General features: G+C 51.7%; 1 protein-coding gene across 4 annotated transcripts in view; it reads left to right on the top strand.

Annotated features, from left to right (window-relative positions):
• The window catches only part of FAM219A (family with sequence similarity 219 member A), a 155,812-nt gene extending 148,725 nt beyond the window's left edge, over positions 1 to 7,087 (top strand). For 2 of the 4 annotated variants that reach the window (XM_075932801.1, XM_075932799.1), the window contains exon 6: positions 412 to 7,087. In XM_075932801.1, coding sequence (XP_075788916.1) covers positions 412 to 570 — 159 coding nt within the window. In that variant the 3' untranslated portion in view covers positions 571 to 7,087. The remainder of the gene's footprint in view (positions 1 to 411) is intronic. The other 2 variants (XR_012905012.1, XM_075932800.1) reach the window with 2 other exon arrangements.
• Positions 7,088 to 22,449: the final 15,362 nt, after the last annotated feature.

Here is a 22,449-nt window from a genome sequence, read left to right as displayed (position 1 = left end):
CATTCACACAGGCCATGGTGCATGTAACAAAATTTATTCCACGCATGGATAAAAACCCACTGAGAGGGTACTTTGGCTGGTGAGTCAGGGAAAGCGAGAGGCTTTCAGCTGTAGAAATGGGGTCTGGTATGGTAGCTCTTGGCAGCTGGAAAAGAAGTCTGCTTTGGCCCAGGGGTAGTGGGCGATGGGCATTTGGAAGCGTTCCTGGCCTTTTATTTGGGTTGAGAGGAAATTGAAAGGGTGTGGTACCGGGGGATGCAGCGGGGACTCTGGTGGGATAGTTTCACTGCTGGGATGTTTAGCAGCTGGTAATGAAAGACACACATGTCCCATGTTTGGGAAACCCGTTCTGCCCTCTTTGGGGGCAGGAAAAAGCCTCAAGCATTTGACTGTTTGTTTCTTTGTTTGCAGCAGATCAACCAAGACTTGAACATCCAGCTGCTAAAGGATGGCTATCGGTTAGATGAGATCCCAGACGATGAAGACCTCGACCTAATCCCCCCTAAATCCGTCAACCCCACCTGCATGTGCTGCCAAGCCACCTCCTCCACCGCCTGCCACATCCAGTAATGAGGACAGCAAGCTGTGATCAGTGCTTTCCACTATAACTGTAAAACTTAACAGCCATTGCTTCCTCCTATGGTAGGACGTGCACCTCTTTGTGTTCATGGAGCCAGGAGAACCCAAAACTCCATTTTATGGTTGGTTGATGAGTTGTTTGAAGCTGTGGGTAACAGACAGAAGTGCTCAAAGTGCAGGGTTGGAGCCTGAGAAATTAGCTGTTCTGAGTCCCGTGATCCCTCAGTCTCTGCAGACTCTAGGTCTGGTGTGTAACGTGTATGTACTGGATTGAAATGGAGCCAATGTGGCTGCAGTTAATCCTACCCGTCCTACCTAATCCAACTGCAAGCTCAACGCCGAGATGCGAGGTCTTTCTAACCGAGGGGTAGGTCAGTTTTTAACTCACTCCCTGAAACGGATGAGTTTGTGGCAACCAGAATTGTACCAGATCGGAACAGAGTGCAGTATTCTAGATTATGGAAATGCTGCTGGCAAGAATTAATCCATTACATGCAAACGGAGCATGTAGGTGGCATTTCTTTCTGGGTACTACCAAACTTTACTTGGACTGTCACGTCACAATCTGATGTAACCTACTGTGATCTCCATATCAAATTAGCACCAAATAGATAAAATTCTCTCCACAATCCATCCTGAATTCAGTTTATTCCCTGTAGTAAACATACCATATCCATGAATTCAACCTAGCATATTTATTGGGATTTGCTTCCAACAATTAGGGAGATTTTTGGGGCCCGACCTCTGGCAAAAATCATAATCCTTATCCATTCAAGGAAAATATAGAGAGAGACCTAAGACTAATCTTAATGATGTAGGTTTAGGGCTTGTCTTCGCTACATGGTGAATCGACTCAGCAATCGATTGATCATGTCTGCTTAGTACATCGACTTCAGCTATGCTGTTCGTGTAGCTGAGGTTGAGTATCTTAGATCGGCAGGGGGCATAGTGCAGATTAGGTTTTAAGGTCAGTACCAGAAAAGCACGTTGAAGAAAGCCCATGGTTCTTACAGTGCACACAGGTTCACGATATCTTGTCTTTGAGTCTCTTCGTGCCTCCAGAAGAGATGTACCAGTTCTCTGTGGCTGCGCATTTACAGTTGCCTTGTGTTAGCAGGATAGGCAACTGGTCCCCAGCAAGAGGACAGAGCAGCTGCCCTGCGTGAGAAACATGAGAAGAGTATTGGTGCCCTATTCGGAGACAGCCTCAGCTTGGGTTAGGGTTGTGCCGGTAGTGATGGGACAAGGCCATGCGTGTTCAGGAAACATGCCTCTAAGATCAGTTGATTTACGACATCGCCAGTTCAGGTTCGTTTTTAATGCAAGGGAATTTCCAGAATTACAAACCATATTGGTCTCCTCTTAGTATTTTGTCTAAGATTTTGGAGCAAAAAGGGTCCAAGAGACCGGTGAATGTAGGGTCTGCGCTGCTTATGCCATCAAACTAAATTCCTTGACATGAAACATGCCTATGTATTCTTCTGCTTTTTCAGGCGGGACAGTGAGTACCAGCCTCACTTTTAGTGCTTGCTCCAGGTATTTGCGATGAAAATATGTGAGGAAAACCAAACCATTTTTTCAGTCTAAACTTCTTCTGGTAATTCCTTCATAATGCCACAAACAGGCGTAAATGTCACTTCTTCAGAGTAAAAAATCCTTGTGTAAAAGTTAGATGCAGTCAACTGAATCTTTAAAAGGACACTGTCAGCTGTTTTTAATTGTTTTAATCACTTTTACGCTGTATATAGCAAGATGCAGTGTTACCTAGTGGTCAGAGCACGGGCTCCAGGGTGCCAGCCTCACCACTCACTTTTGTGGCCTTGCGCAAGTCATTCAAATTGTGTTTTCCCCATCTGTAAAATGGCAAAATACTTACCTGCCTCGCGGAGCATTGTGAGCATTAATTGCAGTTATTTATAAGTGCTCTCTGTCCTTTTGCAAACCCTCCGAGACTTTTGGAAAACGAATATTCCTCTATTGATCTTGTCCCTTTTAATCAACGGGCAGTTTTCCCATACGTTTCTAGAGAAGCACAAATCGGCAAGGCCTCCGTTTGTTCTTCACTCCCATTGCATGCCCACGTCACCTGTGTGGCCAGCAGAAATGGCGCTCCACTTTGGAGTAGCTACTCAGAAGAGGAGCGCTCAGACAATGGTCCATGCAGAGTCAAGGTGGCTTTTGATGTGGGGGAGTAACGAATGGACAATACGGTCACATCTTTTTTTAAAGAATCAAATTATGCACTAAAATGATACGGCAGTGTCCCTTTAAAATTGTCAGTGCAGACTTTCAGACTGCTGACTAATACTTTAGAGACTGGGTCAACTTAGTGTAGTCTTTATATGAGCACCAACGTCTGCATCGTTTCCATCCTCTGGATCAGCTTTCATAGCATCAGGCAGAGCTGTTCAGCCGCCTCACTGGGGGCATTACCTGGAAGGGGCCAAGTGCCCCAGAGCACTGCACCTAATCTGCATACCACTCCCAGCATGCAAAGCCCCTGCTCTTGTCCCCTGAGGGTCCTTGTATGCCGCTCAAGAGGGAGCACTGCATGCTGGGATTAATAGTCATCATTAGGGTTACCAGGTGACCGGTAGTGACCCGGACAGTCCGGTATTTTCACCTCCTGTCCGGTAAAAAAAATTCAGAAAATACCGGACACCTAAAATGTCTGGTATTTTCTGATTTTTTTTTCCCCTGACAGGAGGTGAAAATACCAAACACCTGGCAACCCTACCCACACTCAGCCCCCGAATCCCTCCCAGGGCCTCTAAGCCCCCCGGATTCCCCGCTTACCTGGTTCCGCAGAGAAGCTGTCTTCTGGCTTGATCAGGAAAACAAGATGGCCGCTGGCAAAAAGCTTCACATGCTCTTCTTAAAGGGGCCATGTTGTTTTATTTTTAATTTTTTTTGGTTAACTCTCAGGGTCCTTTTTTTTTTGCTCAACAATTTTGGTCTCCCCCTTTTTTTCTCTTTTTTTTCCCTGGTGGTTTTTTTTTGGAGGGGGGCAGGGGTGTTCGGTATTTTTAGTTAAACCATCTGGCAACCCTAGTCGTCATGGGCTGCCCGCCATATTAAAGACCTCACCTGCTGACAGCATGACTGTTGCCCCAAATTAGCAGGAACAAAGGCTTTTCTTTCTGTGGATTTACATTTGTTCAGCCTCTCGCCCCAAATGCATTATGAATACCCCACCCCAGCCAGGCACACGTACCTCCTTTTGAGTTGTGAAATCAGCCCCTGCTTCCAGTCTAACCTTTCAGGATCTGCGCGAGGGAGCTGCTCAGGGTTTGGGGGAGGAGCAGCAGGACGTAAAGACCATGTTTGAATGTGAACTACACTACAAATACTTTCCTGGTATCTCCAAACCATGCCCCAATGTGAGCGCTCCCCATAGACCCAAGAAAACCATGCGGGGTTGTTCCGCTGCCCGTCCGCAGAGAGGTTTGGTTGCACAAACAGCTTCGCATGATCAGTACAGATCCATAAAATGGAAACTTTTGGCTTCTCCTCACTCTGTGCTTTGTGTCCATGTACTTCACCAGGGGGGTGAACTAGACGGGGTAGAGAAACGCCGTTATCAATCAATGTCGGGTTGGAATCAGGAAGGCTGAAGGCCTTGAGGAAATGCACAGGTGGCTGCTAGAGAAAGTTGGCCAATAACCCTGCTCCACTACTGCTTCTTATGCAGAATGTGAACATGTGTTTTTAAAGGATGCTGGCGGGAGACTGAGGGGGAGGGGTGTTAATCTGGTTAGTTAAATCCGGCTCTCCTGGCATGGCCTCATGCCACGCTTCGGTTCAGGGGATGTTGTCTTTTGCCTCGTGCCACTCAATGGGCATTCAGCTGGGCCAGCAGCTAGTGGCCATGTACCTGGAGGTCCTCTGGCCCCGGGTCTCAGCCCCAGAAGTCAAGGGAAGAAAAGAGAGATGGTCCCTTAGTTTCCATTTCAGCAGGAGGATACCCGTTATAAAACCGCCAAAGCCGACTGGTCCAGATTGAGTTCTCGTATCAGCAGACAGCTTGCAGGAGAGCCCTTGGCCCCAGATCCCAGCTCTCACGTCAAGGTGTCCATAGTCACTAAACCACATGGAGCTCTCAAGAAGAGTCTGACTTTATCAAAAGTCCCATCTTCCCGCCCACATTACAACTCCCCCATCACCTGAAATTATTGCGTGGATGCTGCTTCCCTAATAATTTGGAAAACTTGACCACTTGATACCTCTAAAACTAGAGCACCCCTGCTTGGTGCAAAGTAGGGATCTTAATTTTAGTTGTTCTACAATAATGGAATTGAATCAGATCCCTTCCTGTTTATCTGGGGTTAACTGCCACATTGGCTCTAGTATGTGAGGCCTCAGCGTACAGATATGGCTCTCTGGGATGAAAATTGCCCCCTTTCCAAAGACTGACACCATAAATAGGGAATCTCTACATTTCTGCCATGCTGGGATGGGCGAGTGACAGTCTCTGGGTGTGTCTAGACTACACCTCTCTATCGACAAAGAGATGTAGATTAGGCACGTCGAAATTACTAATGAAGCCGGGATTTTAATATTTTGTGCTTCATTAGCATAAACATGGCCACTGTTTTTTTTCTAAACGGAGTTTTTTGGGAAAAAAACCCGACAGTCTAGACACGGATCTGTCGAAACTAAAGCCTTTTTCAACAGATTCTATAAACCTCATTTTTGGAGGAATACAGGATCTGTTGAAAAGGGGTTTATTTTCGACAGATCCGCATCTAGACTGCCTTTTTTTCCTTTTTTTTTTAAACTCCGTTTCGAAAAAAAGCGGTGGCCATGTTTATGCTAATGAAGCGCGAGATATTTAAATCCCGGCTTCATTAGCAATTTCGATGTGCTTGATTTGCATCCCTCTGTCGACAGAAGGGTGCAGTCTAGGCGTAGCCTCAGTGTGGTGTGTTGCTCCCACTGGAGGATTAGCTACTCAACAAACCCGCTGTGAAGTTCTGTCTACCCCTAGTATCTGTGAGACTCCTCAACTGATCCGGGCAGGTTGGGACCGAGTTCTCTTGCATGAGCATCATGCGTTGCAATGTAGTGTCCAAAATGGGATGATTCTGGTTCATTCTAGTCTGTCTCTTCTTCCACGTAGAGACCACCAAAAGGGATTATGTAGAAAAGGTCAATAGATGCGCTGTGCAGTCACCTGCTCCAAGGACCTCCGTGTCTGGTTTCCCTGCACACCAGGGTCTCGGAGCAACGTAGAGCTGTAGATCCAAGCAGCACTGAAACTCTGAAGAAGGGGTGTGGCACTTAGCATCTGTAAAAAGGTGGGGAGATCTTTTGGAGTCAGGAGGGAGGGGAAGGCCGTCCAGTTGAGCTGGAGAGGAGAGGGGGAAACTTAGCCGGTGACAAACTGCTGTCATCTCGTAAGGACCGTGGCTCACCAACTTCTCACCCACTGCACTAACTTAGCAGACTGGAAAACGGAGCGGAGGGGTCTCCCCGGACCACTAGCCAGCAGGTCTGCGTCAGTCCTGATGCCCTTTTCATGTTGCAGGTACATATGCAGAGGTCCAAGGAAGGAAGGAAGCTTGATGCCAGCTAACGAGGCTACTGGCCGTAGGCTTGTCTGATGAGATGTTTTCCAACGACGAAGCCAATCCTCAAAGGAGGGAGAACCCACTGAGTCCTTCTCTGATGTCTGTGGTTTGCCACGATTCTTATCCAGCTTGTGTTTTAGAGGTAGTCTCCTCCAGCGAGGCGCTTCCCGAAATCTCTTCTCTGCCCTGATTGCCAGGGTATTTATAGTGTGGGCCCATGGCTCTGCCCTGCTGTTGGCTCTCTTGTCAATGTCTGCCTACAGCCGAGTACGTGGCTGGGGGCCGGGAGGGAGGGTTAGCAATGAAACAACGTCCCCACTGGCTGGATTTGGCAGAGTAGCCCTAGGCTAGCCGGACTGCTTCTCTCCAACCTCTCGGTCTGCCCTGCCCTCTCCCAGAGGGGCTGTTGGTTTGTTTTCAGCTGCGTCCCGGCTTGCACCTGTGCAGCTCAGTGGCTCCCCAGAATCCTTGTGGCGACGGTCCCCGTTCTCAGGCCCCTTTGCACCCAGAGTCTGGGAGGCTTGATAAACGCTCTGCCTGCCTGGGCCTGACCGAGCAGAAACAGGGAAGAGGCTTTTGGAAGAGGAAATGCCTCAGAAGAGCAGGGGATGCTGCCAAGCGCTTTCTTGGCCCAGGGCCGAGTTGTCCGCCTAATCTGCTTGAGTAGTTGTTACAAGGAGCAAATGTTGCTTGTGCTTGTGCACCTAGAAACCAACCTGAAAGCCAGCTGGGGCTGAAAGCTGCAAACCGCAGAAATCGGCAAATAATCTTAATCATCAGAGGGATGTCCTGCTTCGAACACAAGCCTACCCTCTGCTGCCCATGTGCTGCAACTTGGCCTCTGCCCGGGGCTGCATTTGCCGTTGCCTGGGGCTGCGGCTTGCTTTGGAGGAAGGCGCTAGAGATGACGGGATGAATAAAATGCAAAACAAATCCCATTGAAAGCGGCCGGGTTTCTTTTTAAAAAACCCATCCACGCAGAGCAGCTGGGCGGCTTTCCCTTACCGGCTGCAGCAGCTTCTGAGGCTGCAGTGTGCCCCAAAAGCCTCAGGGGGCAGGTGGATAGAGAGATCAAACTACCCTGGGGAGAGCATTTGGCAGGAGTGCCTCACGCTGGCGCTCACACAGTCGGCTGCCCTGGCCTTGGCCGCCGCTGCCTGCCTGGTGTGGAATGCATGAGCGTGTCCGAGAGCCCAGTGGCGCTGTCCCTCCATAGGCTCAAGGCACTGCAGGGCCGAGAGAGAGCAAACGGAGGAATTGACAGGCGGTGGAAAGGAACAGCAGGTTGGAGCGGGAGGGAGTAGCTTGCGGGGCGGTTTTTCTGCGCCCGTGGCGACTGACGGCGTAAATTAAAACTTGCCTCCTTCTCTGGGCTGTCGGGCTCTCTCGTCGCGCTTCTGCCAAGCCTGTGCCGGGTGTGGCTGCTGTGCCGGAGAAGTCAGTTGGCCGTGACGCCGGCGGTTTGTTCTACTCAGCACTTGTGGGCTGCTGCCGGGTGGCGAGCGCTTTAATCAAAGTGAACTTTCCTTGCTCTGACCCGGACTTCCCCTCAGAGCCGACATCACGACTCAGGAGTGTTGTTTTCTTTCCCCTGGCCCTGTATAAACAGAACGGGGTATGTAGATGGCCAGGCAGGCCCGGAGGGGTGAGGGCATTGGTTAAATTGTGACACAGAAGCCTAGTGGAGGGGAGTAACTGGAAAGGTCCGTCGGGCGGGGGGGGGGGGTATGAGTGCGTGTCACGAGCTCACACCGTGCTGAGTCCACGACTCCCGTCCAAGTCTGTCAGTGGCTGGTGCTCAGGATTAGTCACTTTCTGTGGGGTGTGCCCCTCGTGGAAGGCAGGAGGGCAAAGTGCAGCGAGGGGCAGCCTAGGCGAGTGAGTGGGGCGCATGAGGGCCCCCCCTTCATCTCAGTGGGCCGCAAGGTTGTCGTAACCAAGACAGACTCCCGGGACTGAGCAACCTGCACGGACAAAAGCCAACAGAATCCAGCCACCCGGCGCATGGCCAACAGGAAACAAAATGTCTCCTGGGCCCCGCGTAGACTCCCGAAGAGCCATGGGCTGCGCACCCGTGGTGTAGTGGCACTGTGGGAGAGCCACGCAGAAGCACCGCCTCTTTGTCAATTTCACTCAGTGGTTTCCTGTGGCGGGGGGTTTGCCTCAGACTTCGAACTGCATCTCATCAGACAAGCCTGCCTCCGTTACCCGAGGCGTGGGTGTGAGCCTGGCAGGGCCACGCTCCTGGCCAGACACACCCAGAGCCAGAAGAGCAGGTGCCTTAGCCGAAAAGTGACTTCGCATCCCAGCGACAAGCTAACAGGGGAGCATCTCAGCTGCGCAGGGTGCGGGCTTCCCTTCTTTTCAGTGAGGCTCCATGCGGGCAGCGGGTGGAAGCTGGCACCTGACCCTCAAGTGTTGGCCCATTTCTTCGTGCTGTGCAAGAGAAGGTGCAAAAAATCTAAAGCCAGGACTCTCTGGGGTGACCCTAACAGCCTCCAGTCCTAAATGTTCCCCAAATCACCTGCCCTGTAGTGTCCTTTGCATCCGGGTGACAATTGGTTGGGGTCCCAAAATTATGAACTACTGTGTTACCCCTCTGAAGAGTCTGGCTATCACTAAGCGGTGTGCCAGCAAACTCTTCCAGACTCTGCCAATTCAAACCTGGCCTTGCTGGGAACAGCCATGCACCCGAGTTCCCTAGAGACGTTCCCCTGCATTGTCCAGCTCTCTCGTTGGATGCCTACTGATGGTATTAAGTTCTTTGCTCTTTTAAAGAGACAACGGACTGCAGCCCATCAGTGTAACTCTTCTTTCAATCACAGCACTCCATCGGATTCTAGCTGAAGTAAAACACATTTTATGAAGCCAAAAGTCATAGGGATCCGTGTTACAAGCCAACAAAAGGCAAAATACGCTTCTGGGACTAAAACGTAACTTCCTCAAGTTACAGATCTCAGCTGCTTTGGCCAAACGACCCCCCATTCTGTGATTTCAGGCACTCTGGCCCTTTAATCCCTCAAATGGTGGCAACCGGAAAGACTTTTTGCTTCCTCCTCCTCCTGGCCCTGCTGTAAGGTGGAACAGCTCCATGCTGTTCTTCCCTTCCAGTTGACTTCTCATCCCCAGGCTGATTCCGATGTAAACAGGCCGCCTAGTGTTTGGATTCTGTAAGACTTAATTTGCATTGGGGATAGGCAGATATTTTCCCTCCTGTTTGGGAGAAACCCTGTCTCTCTCCCTGTGTGTGGTCGCAGACGTTAAAGGGTAACGGCAGTGAGTGTCCACAGTTCCTCACGTAGTGCTAATGAATACATTTCACGGTGAGGTTAGGCACCAGTGTGCCACGAGCCTTGGTGAAAGACCTCGCTTGCTACACTTTTATAATACACATGGGACACTTTCAAGCAATCAGAGCCACATTTCTCTGGAGCAGGCGTGGCTCAGGCATTGCTTGCACATACATGGTAAGAACACGCCTGTAGCATGTCTGTAAAGTCCTTGATGGATTTATTGCGCATACTCCAATAGGCCTCTGTGTCCGTGTCTCCCCTCTGAACCCATCTCGGGGGTATCTCAGAGTCTGCGCTGTCAGTAGGACAGTAGTACCCAAACTGTCCAACTCCGCATGTCCTTGGCAGCTGGCTGGAACGCCAAAGGCCTGCCAGCCGATTGGGATTCCGCGAAGCAGATTGCTACGGCCTGTACAGGCTGCTAATACCAGCAGGAATCCAGCGTTGGGCTGGAATATCGCTCATGGGAACACCTGGGATGTCCCGGGGGCTGCCCTGCTGTACCGAAGGGAAGGCACCTGGGACACAGTGTAGAACATTAGCACTTCAGGGCTGCAGGCTGCATTTTGGCTGCTCCGTGTGGCCACCTTGCCCTCACTGTGGGTCACAGCCTTCCCCGGCAGCCGCAGGAGGCAGTTCCTCCCAGGAGCTCCCAGCCTGCGGCGGCTAGCGACGGGTCCAATTCCATCTTTTCCCCTGGTGCGTTCGTGAAAGATGGCTGTGCCTGAGGAACCAGTGCGTCTTGCTGCCGGTCCCTTGGTCGTGATGCGGCCATTTCCATAGTAACAAATTACGATCTAAGCAGTAGAATTACATCGAGGCAGGGAGAGGCACAGAGCCGCCTTCATTGGCTGTCTCAAACACGTAACCGGGAACCATCGCCACAGGCGCCAGGAAAACAACCCTTCTCCCGGGCAATGCGGCGCAGCGACCGTTCCCATTCCCTTTAGAGAGGCTTGGTCTCAGAGTTGCATTTTCTTCCCCGCTTATTCATTTGATTCTGCTCTTTGCTGACACAGCGTTGTTCTGACAAGAATTCCTGCGCTCCATCCTGGTGAGCTGCGTCTCTCTGCCTGAGTGTCGATTCCAGCCCATGTGCATTTTGGGCTTTTCTTATCCCCCACCTCGTAGCTGTCTCTGCTCAGCTTGTGGCAAATCATGTGTATTGCAAAGTTCTCACGCGTCATGGCTCAGGTGCCTGGACGCCTATTCCCTTGGGGGCTTGGCCAACTCCGGCAGTTGGCCATCAAGGCAAAGCCTAGTGAGCATTAGGCCAGAGGCAGAGCCTGCAAACAAACTTGAGTGGCAGGAACAAGCTTTGATTTCCTCCCAGCAAACTCGGTCCCCTTGGGCTGTCTCCTGTGGCGAACCAAAAATCAGCCTCTCTCGCCCACGCAGTAAGGCAGAGCCACCGCTGGCTTTAGAGAAGCCATGTTGACTTCCCCATCTAGAAGAGGAGCTGAGCATTCACACAGACCTTGCTGGGGTCTCTGCAGCCACTAGGCCCGGCAGTCAGAGCTCACGCTCCGCGTGAGACGGGTCCAAGCTTCACAGGACTAAGCCGGATCCGCATTCCTCAGTGTGCAGGGGGATTTGGATCCAGCGCTTGCCATGGGCACCTCCCTGCTTCTCTCTCATAACAAGAAATTCTCGCTGTCTAATTGCACCCTGGATTACGGTGTCATCCTTCAGGCTAAGGTTTTTTTCTGCAGGGGAGATGTTTCCTCCTTGTTTCTCGCTTTCCGCCCAGCCCCAAAGGCTGTGCCATGAGAACACCCTCTGGGCAGAAGAGCTGTGCCTCTCTTCCTTCCAGGCTGTAAATCCGAGACACCGCTAGAGCAATCCCGGGAGCTTCCTCTAGTGGGCGCTGCCGCTCATGAGCCAAGTCCCAAGTATAGGTTCCAGGCAGGCGTGCACAAACATCTGCAGAAGGTTAAAGGATCAAACTGCAGCGTGTTACTTTTCTGCAGCATGGCAGCCGTCAGCTCTCAAACGCGGATCAAAATGGACACCTTAAAGGGACAAAAAGCCTTTCAACTTCGAGGGTGTTGACAAGCAAATGGGAGGGGGGTTGCTTGCTTTTAAGCAATCCCGGAGACAGGTCTGCACAGAGCACAGGATCCAATGCCCTTTGGAGTCAGAGGCCGATTGACCGGAGATCTCCACTCCCAGAGTCAGACCCACCTCTCACTGTAGTACTCAGGGTGTTCGCGTGGCTTCATGGGTCCTGCGTGGGAGATGCATGGTGAATCGTCAGCCAGTTAGCCACTTGCTAGGTCATATCCCATCTTGATGTGCCCCGCACGGAAAGCAAACTTCCTGGCACAATAGTAGTTTTATGGTTAGAAGGATTCCATGAAATCTCTTACGTTGCTCTAGAGGAGAGGTGGAAAGGTTTCTTGCACATTTTAACCATTTTTACTCCTTCCGCGGGGGTGACTGAGAACACAAGAATATAACAACATGAGCCTTCGGTTTATCAAAGAAGGGAACAAACTGCCACTTTAATAGCATCTCCTTGCATGCGATGTCGTTCTGTGTGCTAACACGCTCCTTGCAAAACTCCTTGTACATACTGTAGATGAGTCGCCTTGTGCTCTGCATAGGGGCGGGAGCAGGAGATACACTGCTGGCCGCCTTGTCAAACAGCTTCAGCTTCCCCAAACCAGAGACTCAGAGGAGGAACCGGGTGGGCGGGGAGAAAACAGCAGCAGTAGTAAAAGTATAACTCGTTGTAACCGGTAAACGTTGGTATCCGTGTCCAGTGGTTAGCTCTAGAATTGCAAGCCTGGTTACATTGCACACACCCTGCAGTCACACCTTTTTCCAGAGTTGCCGTAATTGTTTTCTTCCTGTGAACTAGTGAGGAACGACATAGGCTGTTGTATCAAAATGACTCTCAGACCAGTTCTGCTCCCTTCCCCCACCCAAATCCAAGATAGCGAGGAATTGTTGACCATCACTAGTTTTGGTTTATTCGTTGTGGTTTTTTCTCCCCTCTATTTTTAAGCTTCTTTATCTGAACACACATAGTCCATCTTCTTCAAGTACTTTAAAGGGATGGTGTAGGAGTCTCTTGCCATCTTCCAGAAGGCTCACCGGCACCTTGCAGACACGTGCCGTACTAGAAATGTATTTGGTCCATGTAGGTGAAATCTGGCTACAGTTAATGAGGCTCCACACATAGGAGCTGGCAGAAGATGGCTACTGCCCCTTTTTATTATGAGGAGGGAGAAGGGAATTTTTTTGCACTAAGATTATTTGTTAACCGCATAATGGCCAACTTGCAGGGTTCATTAAAACCCAGGATGGATCTGCCATGGCAGAGTTCTACCCATGCAGGGATAGAGGCCAAATGCCAAGGCTGTATCTGTACAGTGAGTCACAGAGGTTGTAGGGATTTTTGTTCCTTCTGTGGGATTAAACTGGCCTCTGCTATCAGGAGTGGGATATTGATCTGTCATTGAGGAGTATGGAAGCACAGGAGACCTGAACTCTGGTGTCCAGACCCAGCTTAAAGGGTCTTTTCATCTCTTGTGCTCTGCATTCAAAACCAAGCCAAAGCATTTCCAAGGTATCAATTCACTGCATGAGGTCCGAGGCGGTGGAGAGCAGGAGGTGTTTGTGGGTCACTGCACTTGAGAACTTTTGGGGATCCGTTAAATGGAATTTCCTTCTCGGGGTGAGAACTCCCGACCTCTCTGTCGGTCTCAGTCCGAGAGATGAATTTCCCTCCCCCACTGGCTCTCAGGTGTACTGAGGTGGAGCTGAAACTGCCAAATACAAAATCGCGTTAAGGATAGGGTTCGGCCTAACCAATCATTTAATTAGGAAGAAGAGATGATTTTCATAGCTTGGCCTTGCTCCACGTTAAGAAACTGCGCGTCATTTGGCACAGCAAGGCATATTAATGCCACACTTCACTTGGCCATTTGGTTTCTTTTTGGTTTGGGTTTCTTTCCACTCTGGAAGTGTCAGCCTGTATCTTCTAACAACTGGGTTTTAATTTTCCTTTCCTGGTCAGAACATGTAGCACTCTGTTGTACTTCCACTCCCGTCTGTGTAGAGTATTGCCTTAAACAGATCGGCCGTGTTGTGTTTTGGGGTTTTTTTACTGTCCGTTTTATGCATTAATTTATTTTCAAAGGTGTTTTTTGGAAAACATGAACCGTGTATAATATTTTTTTAACATTTCCATTGCAGTATTTATCATTGTTCCTGGTTGTGTGTAGTGTAACAAAATTAACGATATTAAAACGCATACATATGAAACTTGCGTGCTTCTTTGGAAATAATAGTGCTGGTTCTTGGAGAGACGGAGGGGCTTTCTATTGCAACAGCAGTCAGGACAAGCATGTTTCTTTCAAACAACACTAGCGTCCCTGGGGTGCCCACCACCATTAGCAATGGCTGGCACCTGGTTTTGGTGATGCTGAGAATCCAGAATTCCTACAGAAGTCTGAGGCCTCTATGGAAAAATCAGACCCCAAAAGCTGTAGTCAGAGCATTCTTTGGAGTGCAGGGTTTCCAAGGGGGGATGTGACCAATGGGACTAGATCTCTAGCCATGGAGATGCTCGCTCATAAATTCTGGTGGGGTCCAGACTCTGGATTCAGAAGGAACTTCCCCCAGGGGTATATTGGCAAGGACCTCAGAATTGTCACTTTCTTCTGCAGCACTGTCACAGGGCAGGCCTCACCGCCACAGCGCCTCTTCTGGTAACGCTGGGAATTAGCTCTGAGTCCGCAGGGCGCCTCCCTCCGGTGGGTGTCTCCCCCAGTCCTTGCTCCATGCTCCAGTTCCGGACCCGCGTCGCTCCCTAGCCACGGCGTCCTCTGCAGGACACTCCTCCGGCCGTGCCCCCTCCAGCGGGGTCTCATCCCCCTTCCAGAGGTGATCGGTCTTTCATGCAGTGCTGCCACCGTGGCCAAGTGCAGCCTGAATCTAGCCCCTCCCTTCAGGAACCAGCCACAGTCCTTCCAAGCCACACGACCATGGCGGCTAGACATGCTGCAAGGAGGAAGGGGGAAGCACCCAGGCCCGCCCACTCCTCTAGGTCCCAACCCAAGGACCCTCTGGCAGCTGCCTTGTCCTGCCCTCCTGTACTCCCCTCTCCTGCCGCTCATTCCCTGGGCCACTTCCCCTGGGACCCTTTGCACCCTCCTGATCCTTGTGACAAGGCCACAGCCTGGCCAGGATCAGGCGGGAGCCTCCCCTTCTATCCCCCCACCTCGAGCCTGCCCAGTAATGCTCCCCAGAAGGTGCTTCTCTGGGAACCCAGTCCTGCACTTTCCCTGGCCAGGGCCTAACTGACTCTTTCTGCTGGGCCACTCCTTATATGCAGAGCTGCCCCAGCAAGCCACACCCTGATTGGCTACTAAAAAAGCCTCTCCCTCATTGGCCAGGGCTCTGCGCAGGCTCCCTCCAGCCTGCATTAACCCCTTCCAGCCAGTGTGGGGCAGTCGCCCCACTGCAAGCACCTGGTGAGAATCCATGGTTGGGATGCAGTGGGTCTATCTCACAGGGTCAGTTTCCCACATGGTAGAGGGCTTTGGGGATGTCAGTGCTTCCCAAGAAGCAATGGGCTTAAACTGCAGCAAGGGAGGTTTAGGTTGGACATTAGGAAAAAGTTCCTGCCTGTCAGGGTGGTGAAACCCTGGAATAAATTGCCCAGGGAGGTTGTGGAATCCCCATCTCTGGAGATATTTAAGAACAGGTTAGATAAATGTCTATCAGGGATGGTCTAGACAGTACTGGGTCCTGCCATGAGGGCACAGGACTGGACTCGATGACTCTCGAGATCCCTGCCAGTCCTAGTATTCTAGGATTCTATGATTCACAGGCTGCCTCTCTGGAGAAGGCTTAACCAAAAATACCGAACACACACCCACGCCCAAAAAAAAAACACCCCACCAGGGAAAAAATTCTGTTGCGAAAAAAGAAGGGGGGAGGGACCAAAGTTGTTGAGCAAAAAAAAAAAGGACCCCGAGAGTTGTTAAGCAAAAAACGTAAAAAAAAAAAAAATTTAAAAACCCAGTGTGGCCCCTTTAAGAAATGCGTTTGAGGCTAACAGGCTGCCATCTTGTCTCCCTGCTCCGGGCCAGACAGCTCCCCTACGGAACCAGGGAAGCACCCGAGATTTTCGCCTCCTGGCCTGGAAGAATACCAGACAATACCGGACATTTTAGGTGTATTTTTACCAGACAGGAGGCGAAAATACCGGACTGTCCGGGTCACTACCGGACTGTCCGGGTCACTACCGGACACCTGGCAACCCTACCACCATGTCGCTGTCTTTCCCTAGGATGCATCCCTCAGCTTACCTGGATCCAGTCCCTGAGGCTCAGCCCCCACCCCCAGCATTGTGGAGCCCGCGGTAGAGCTCCAGGCCTCCTGCTGCCCCCTGGGGGCTGGAGCGTACAACTCTACTAGGCTGGGTCCCCTAGGCTCTAGGGTGAGAGGGGAATGTGGGGAGTCTCTCCTCAGTCAGGGCCGAAGTGAGGGGTTTTTCCCACGTCTCACTTGTGTGCGGCCTCCGACTGATTTTTTGTGGGTCAGTGACCCCCTGACTCAAAAATGTCCCATCTCCCCTCCCCCCCGACCCTGGGCAGACACAGGTTGTACGTTGTGGCGTTTAGCAAGACGTTTGGCCCAGCAGGGGAAGTCACTGCCACTTACCTCCCCGGCAGGCTACATTTGCCGAGCCACCGTCTTCTGGCACACTTCAGGCAAAACACACGGCCTCTCCCTAGAAAGGAGAGGGAGATGCGGTTCCTTAGCATGACGGCACGTTGGGGTGCCCCCCGAGCCTGCACCCCCGAAGCAGCCAGAACAGTCTCCACCAGCCAGCAGACTAGAGGGGGGTTTATTGTTTTTCCAGAAGACAGCCCAGCATAGATGTGAGGTGGCAATAGGCGGGGGGCTAGGGTGCCCCAGACCCCTTTAGGCAGGATGCCTGAGGCCCGAGTCTCCAAGCTCCCTCCCTAGGCAGTCTCCATCATGTTTCCAGCCCCAGACTAACTCTTCCTCACCCCACGTACTTCCTTTGTTCCAACCTCCTTCCCTCTCCCCAGTCAGAACCGGTCGGGGCAGCGTCCGGCCCCCCTGCTGGGCCGTGCTCACAGACAGGGCCAGTGGGGGACAGCCCAAACCTAGCGACCAGCAAGACCCCTCACTACATCACACTTAGTCCCAGTTCTGGTTCGAAACAGGGACGGGATTCGTTCTCTTCGCTTCACGCCCCAAATTGGCCCCCACGACCAGCACAAAAAAAAAAAAACTAGAGCAACTCTGCTCTTCTCTGCAGCGTTGCCGTAGGCAGGTTGGTCCCAGGACGTAAGAGACGAGGTAGGCAGGGTGATATCCTCCACTGAAGAGGCTTCCTGACCCACCTTGTCTTCCTAAACACCGTAATCCAGCTGAATACACGCCCAGCGCCTGCTCTTCCAAGGGCAAACCCAGCTAACCCCTCAGCATCTGCAAGCGGCGCGTTGTTGGTGCGACCTCCAACAACGTCTCACTCTGCATCACGGAGGTCGTTAATGTGTGACTAGCTAACCAGTGGTCCTCGTGGTGAGTGTCCTTCACGGGGGCGGTGCAAAGACCCGGGTTTGGGTCTAAACCTAGGGTAGAATTTTCAAAGTTTCCCAGTCCCACTTTCCCAAGGGACTTAGACACGAAAAAGCCAATGGGATTTAGGCACTCCTGCAAATGCTACTCCCTGTCTCTTTCTCGAGCAGCAGGAAATGGGAATATTATGGCAGCGCTCTGGGGCCAACGTTAAGGTGGGACTGGGGGGTTATCCTGAGTAAACTAGGCTGTTTCCCTCGCCAAGGTAATATTGAACCACACCGCCATTGGGATGAGAAACCCAAACTCATTTTACATCCCAGCAAACTAACAATTAACTGTCCTGATGGCCGTAGCAAATGATCTGGCCTTGCGAAGTGACGAATAGCATTAGAAAGCTGCTGTTTGGAAGGGCGCTAAATGGCCCGGCCATTCCTGTCCAGCTGCGGCCTTGAAACGGCCTCAACAGCCCTTTCCCCAGTGATTGTGTGACTGTTTCTCAGAAAGCACCAGCGGAATGAGCACCGACTGTGACCCTCTTCTCAGCACTCCGTCGAAGCCAAGGACTGAAAACCCAGAGACTGACCCTCATCCTTAGGGCCGGCCTGTGTAGGTCAGGGAAAGAGCACAGGTTGGAGAAGCTGATGGTGCAACTTCCTGTACCGTGCGTGTCCTGCCGTGTCTCACATGGAGGACTTCAGGCTGGAGGGTTGTTTTTCCAGTACCTTTCACAGGTACTCACCTCATTTAGGATGAAATTCAGCTCGAGGGCTCGTTAAAATGCCATCCGTTTGCATTAGCGAGCTCACGTCAGTCGCCATGGATTTATTTGTCTGAAACCTGAGTGGAAGTCTCGAGGAGGCTGAAAAGGAGTCGATAATTATTGCATTTCCCTCCCCCTTTCCTCTTGCTTGGATTGCTTGGTACAGACGTTTTGCTTCCACTCAGTGACAGATGGTTTAGCAGCCAACAGTGATAAATGGATCTGGGCCCGGCACCGGGTCGGGCCAGGCGAATGTCCAGTAATACTGTATCGATAACATTGACTCTGGCTTTCGTTCCAGCCTCTGAGGTAAAACCCAGAGGGGATGATTCGGCTTTAAAGTGAAATCTGCTCTGCCTAAAATTTGCACTTTGGGGAAAAGTCAGTCTAAGCTTCACAATTTGAGTGAAGTTAGTAACGTAACTCCAGTCAGCACAGGGCTACTTACCAGGGGGCCCACCCTAGCCCGGGAGAAACTCTCCCTTCAGCTCCTCTTACTCATCTCATTCTGGTGGTCAGTTGTGGCTAGGGTTGCCAGGGTCCGGTTTTTGCCCGGACAGTTTGGTATTTTGGCCTTCTGTCCGGTTAAAAAAACCCCAGAGAATACCAGACGTAAAATGTCGAGTATTTTCTGTTTTCCTCGGACAGATGGCCAGCGGCATCTGCAAGGGTGGGGGGAGTGAGGAGCATGGTACTTTAAAGGCACAGTGGCCTTTTTTTTCCTGAAAAAGATGGCCAGCATCATCTGTCAGGGCAGGGGGAGTGAGGAGCGTGGAAATTTAAAGGTGCAACGACCTCTTTTTTTTTTCTCAATTTTTCCCTGCCAGTTCGGGATTTTTTGTGAAGGTATCTGGCCACCCTGGTCGTGGCAACATCGATCCTGGCTGTCGAGGAGACGAGCCCTAAGCCACATTCCTTCCCACGGCCCTCCTCTTCATCACCTGCTAGTGTGGACTCCGGAATCTCTATTAACGTTAAACACACCGTTTGGCACTGCAGGTCAGCTAGACATGAGGCCTACCGGGGCCTGTCATGAGCAGAGAGATGATCCCTCAGCACCGGTTGAACACAGGGCCGGCCGCCCCAAAGAGCAGCAGCTCCAGCTGTAGCTAAGGAAGTGACTCTGGAGTTTCCATTTGTCGGCTGCTGGCTGTAGTTCCTGGTGCCAGCCATTAGAGGGAGACAGGTTGGCACCCAGTAGGCCAGTGAGTTATGGGACTTCCTAGGGAAACCGACACGGGGCTCCCAGTCCTGGGCTTGACAGGACATTTAACAAGCCAACTAATAAGTGGGAGGAAGAGAGGTGTGTGGCCGCTGCTTCCCGCAGCTCCCATTGGCTAGCAAGGGTGATCTGCAGCCAATGGGAGCAGCGAGTGGCTATGGCTGTGGACACTGGTAAACGAACCCTCTGGCGGCCCACCAGCTGTTCACCTTGACAAACTGCATGTGGCCACAAGCTGGAGGTTCCCCAACTTTGGCTGAGAAGCATAGAACCCTAAAACTGGCAGGGACCTCGAGAGGGCATCACGTCCAGTCCCCTGCCCTCCCGGCAGGACCAAGCACCCCTAGACCCATGGGCTACATCTACACTGGCCCCTTCTTCGGAAGGGGCATGCTAATTTTGAAAGTGGGAATAGGGAAATCCGCGGGGGATTTAAATAAACATGGCCGCCGCTTTTCTTCCGGCTTTGGGAAAAGCCGGAAAAAAGTGTCTAGACTGGCCCGATCCTCCAGAATAAAGCCCTATTCCGGAGGATCTCTTATTCCTACTTTTCAAAGTAGCCACACATTCAAAGTAGGAATAAGAGATCCTCCGGAATAGGGCTTTATTCCGGAGGATCGGGCCAGTCTAGACGCTTTTTTCCGGCTTTTCCCAAAGCCGGAAAAAAAGCGGCGGCCATGTTTATTTAAATCCCGCGGGGGATATTTAAATCCCCCGCAGATTTCCCTATTCCCACTTTCAAAATTAGCATGCCCCTTCCGAAGAAGGGGCCAGTGTAGATGTAGCCATGGAGTCCAGCACTCTGGCCGTTAGTCATGTGGCTGTTTGGCTGGCTGAGTGTGGCTATTTGACCCGTTGAGTGTGGCTAGTTCACTATAGCAGCTACTAACGTGGCTTCTGTTTCAGAACCGGTTGGATCTAGACCATCCCTGACAGATGTTTGTCTGCCCTGCTCTGAAAAATCTCCAAGGATGGAGATTCCAAAACCTCAAAGCTCCTATCGCAGCCAGTGGAAGTTAAGAGAGTTCCCAGCACCTTCTACCTCCCCCCAAACCTCAAGTTCCCCTAAATAAAAAGTCCACTGAGGACTCCTTTGAGGCCTCTCTATTTTCCCTGGGAGTTGGTCAGATGCTAAGATGATGGGCAGCAATGCAAACCCGGAGGGCATGTCTACCCTAGGAAATTATTTTGAAATAAGTGGTTTTGAAATACCTCCTGAAATAAGAATTTTGAAAAAAGTGTCATTCCCCATGACAAGCAGGACTTGCCATTTCCAGATAACGAGCTGGGTGGTGTGGACACTCTGCTTGTCATTACAACGTAAGGGGAGTTCTTTTGAAATAACTCCCTAGTGTAGACCAGGGCTGAGAGCGCTAAACCTCCCGCTGCGGGGGCTGGCCCTGCCGATTTGTGGTGTGCTGCACACGGGGGTACAGGATAACCCTCAGAGCTTCCGAATTCCCCCTTTAACACAGTGGCCCGGTGCATAGCTCATTGCTAAGGGCACTGGCCTCGTCCCCCTCCTCTCTCTCTCGGTCCGTCAGACGGGGAGCCCTGCCCCGCTGCCTGGGGAGGCCTCTCCGTCGACGAGAGCAGCAGCCCACGCGGGAACGCCGCCCCCATGGATGTGTGCGCAGGCGGAGGGTTTGACGGGCCTGATCAATGCTCCGACACCGCGACAAAGGAGAGAGGCCCAGCTGGACCACAGGCGCGGCAGCCAGACAGGAACGCACGGCGATCAGCGCCGACCTCCCTTCGCTGTTAATTCCTGCCACGCTGCTCCCCTACTTTCGTCTGCACTGCTCCCTGGCCACGGAGGAACCTTCTGGGCTCAGTTTGCTGCCTTTCCTCGTGCACGTGGTTCCTAAGTCCCAGCTGCTGCCAGGCCCATCAGGAGCGAGTCAGCAGGTAACGTGTTCACGTAATGCCCCATATCATCAAATTCCCAGAAGTGCTGTCGCACCGGCAGAACTGGGCTTTCTGGAGTTGAATGCAGGGCGTGTTACAGTACGAGCTAAAAGTCCCCGCGCTCTTAGCCAATGGTGCAGCTGATCCTCAGTCTCTAGCTTGACGTGGGCGATCACTTTTCCTGGGGCTACTCGAGGAATTGGGGGAAGTCATTGGGGACTGGTTCCACAGTCCTGGAGGGGGCGGAGCCCCAGGTGGAAGAGGCGGGGCTGGGAGCTGGAGAATGTCTATATGAGTGAGAGATTGTGTGTGGGATGTGACACAGATGTTGTGTATGGCCCAGCAGCTGAGAGAGTGTGGGGACCAGCGTGTGTGTGTCTGTGCACAGTGACTCTGTGTGTGTGTGTGAGGCACAGAGGCTGTGGTGGGAGGGGGGGTGCACAGAGACTGGGTGTGTGACTGGTGTGGGTGTGTAACACCATGTGTGAGAGAGAGAGATGGCTGCTAGAGAAATCTTAGGAACAGGGCACGGCCTGTGGGAGAAGTATTCATCTCGGGCCCCATTCATACCTCAGACTGGAGCTGCTCTCTGCAGAGGTGGGGCACAGGGGCAGGGGGAGACCCCAGCTTCAGCACTCCCCTCCCCTGTACTCTCCCTTCCCCCACCCCACCCAGCTAGCAGGAGGGTCCTAGAAGCTGCAGGATGGAGCAGCAAGGTGGGAGGGATGCCATGCCGGCTGTAAGTATGTTCCCTCTGCTAATCAGCTGCAGGGTGGATAGAAACCTGGGTCGGGATGGGTTTTGCCCAGCCCTGCTCTAGCTGCCACTAGAGGGACCAGAGAGTCACCGCAAGCAGGACTGGGTCCGATAGCCACTCCAGGTCTCCCCGGACATTCTGCCTTTTAGAGAACATAAGAACGGCCGCACTGGGCCAGACCAAAGGTCCATCTAGCCCAGTATCCTGTCTGCCCACAGTGGCCAGCACCAGGTGCCCCAGAGAGGGTGGACCAAAGACAATGATCAAGCGATTTGTCTCCTGCCACCCTTCTCCAGCCTCTGACAAACAGAGGCCAAGGACACCATTTTATCCCCTGGCTAATAGCCTTTTATGGACCTAACCTCCATGAATTTATCCAGCTTCTCTTTAAACTCTGTTATAGTCCTAGCCTTCAGAGCCTCCTCTGGCAAGGAGTTCCACAGGTTGACAACATGTTGTGTGAAGAAGAACTTCCTTTTATTAGTTTTAAACCTGCTACCCATTAATTTCATTTGGTGTCCTCTAGTTCTTCTATTATGGGAACTAATAAATAACTTTTCTTTATCAGCCCTCTCCACACCACTCATGATTTTATAGACCTCTATCACATCCCCCCTCCGTCTCTTTTCTAAACTGAAAAGCCCCAGTCACCTTAACCTCTCTTCATATGGGACCCGTTCCAAACCCCGAATCATTTTAGTTGCCCTTTTCTGAACCCTTTCCAAGGCCAAAGTATCTTTTCTGAGGTGAGGAGACCACATCTGTACACAGTATTCAAGATGTGGGCG

Source organism: Pelodiscus sinensis, chromosome 6, assembly GCF_049634645.1.
Source record: "Pelodiscus sinensis isolate JC-2024 chromosome 6, ASM4963464v1, whole genome shotgun sequence".
NCBI classification, from domain to species: domain Eukaryota; kingdom Metazoa; phylum Chordata; order Testudines; family Trionychidae; genus Pelodiscus; species Pelodiscus sinensis.
Note: the sequence above shows the minus strand (reverse complement) of the source record. Positions and strands in the feature narration are given on the sequence as shown.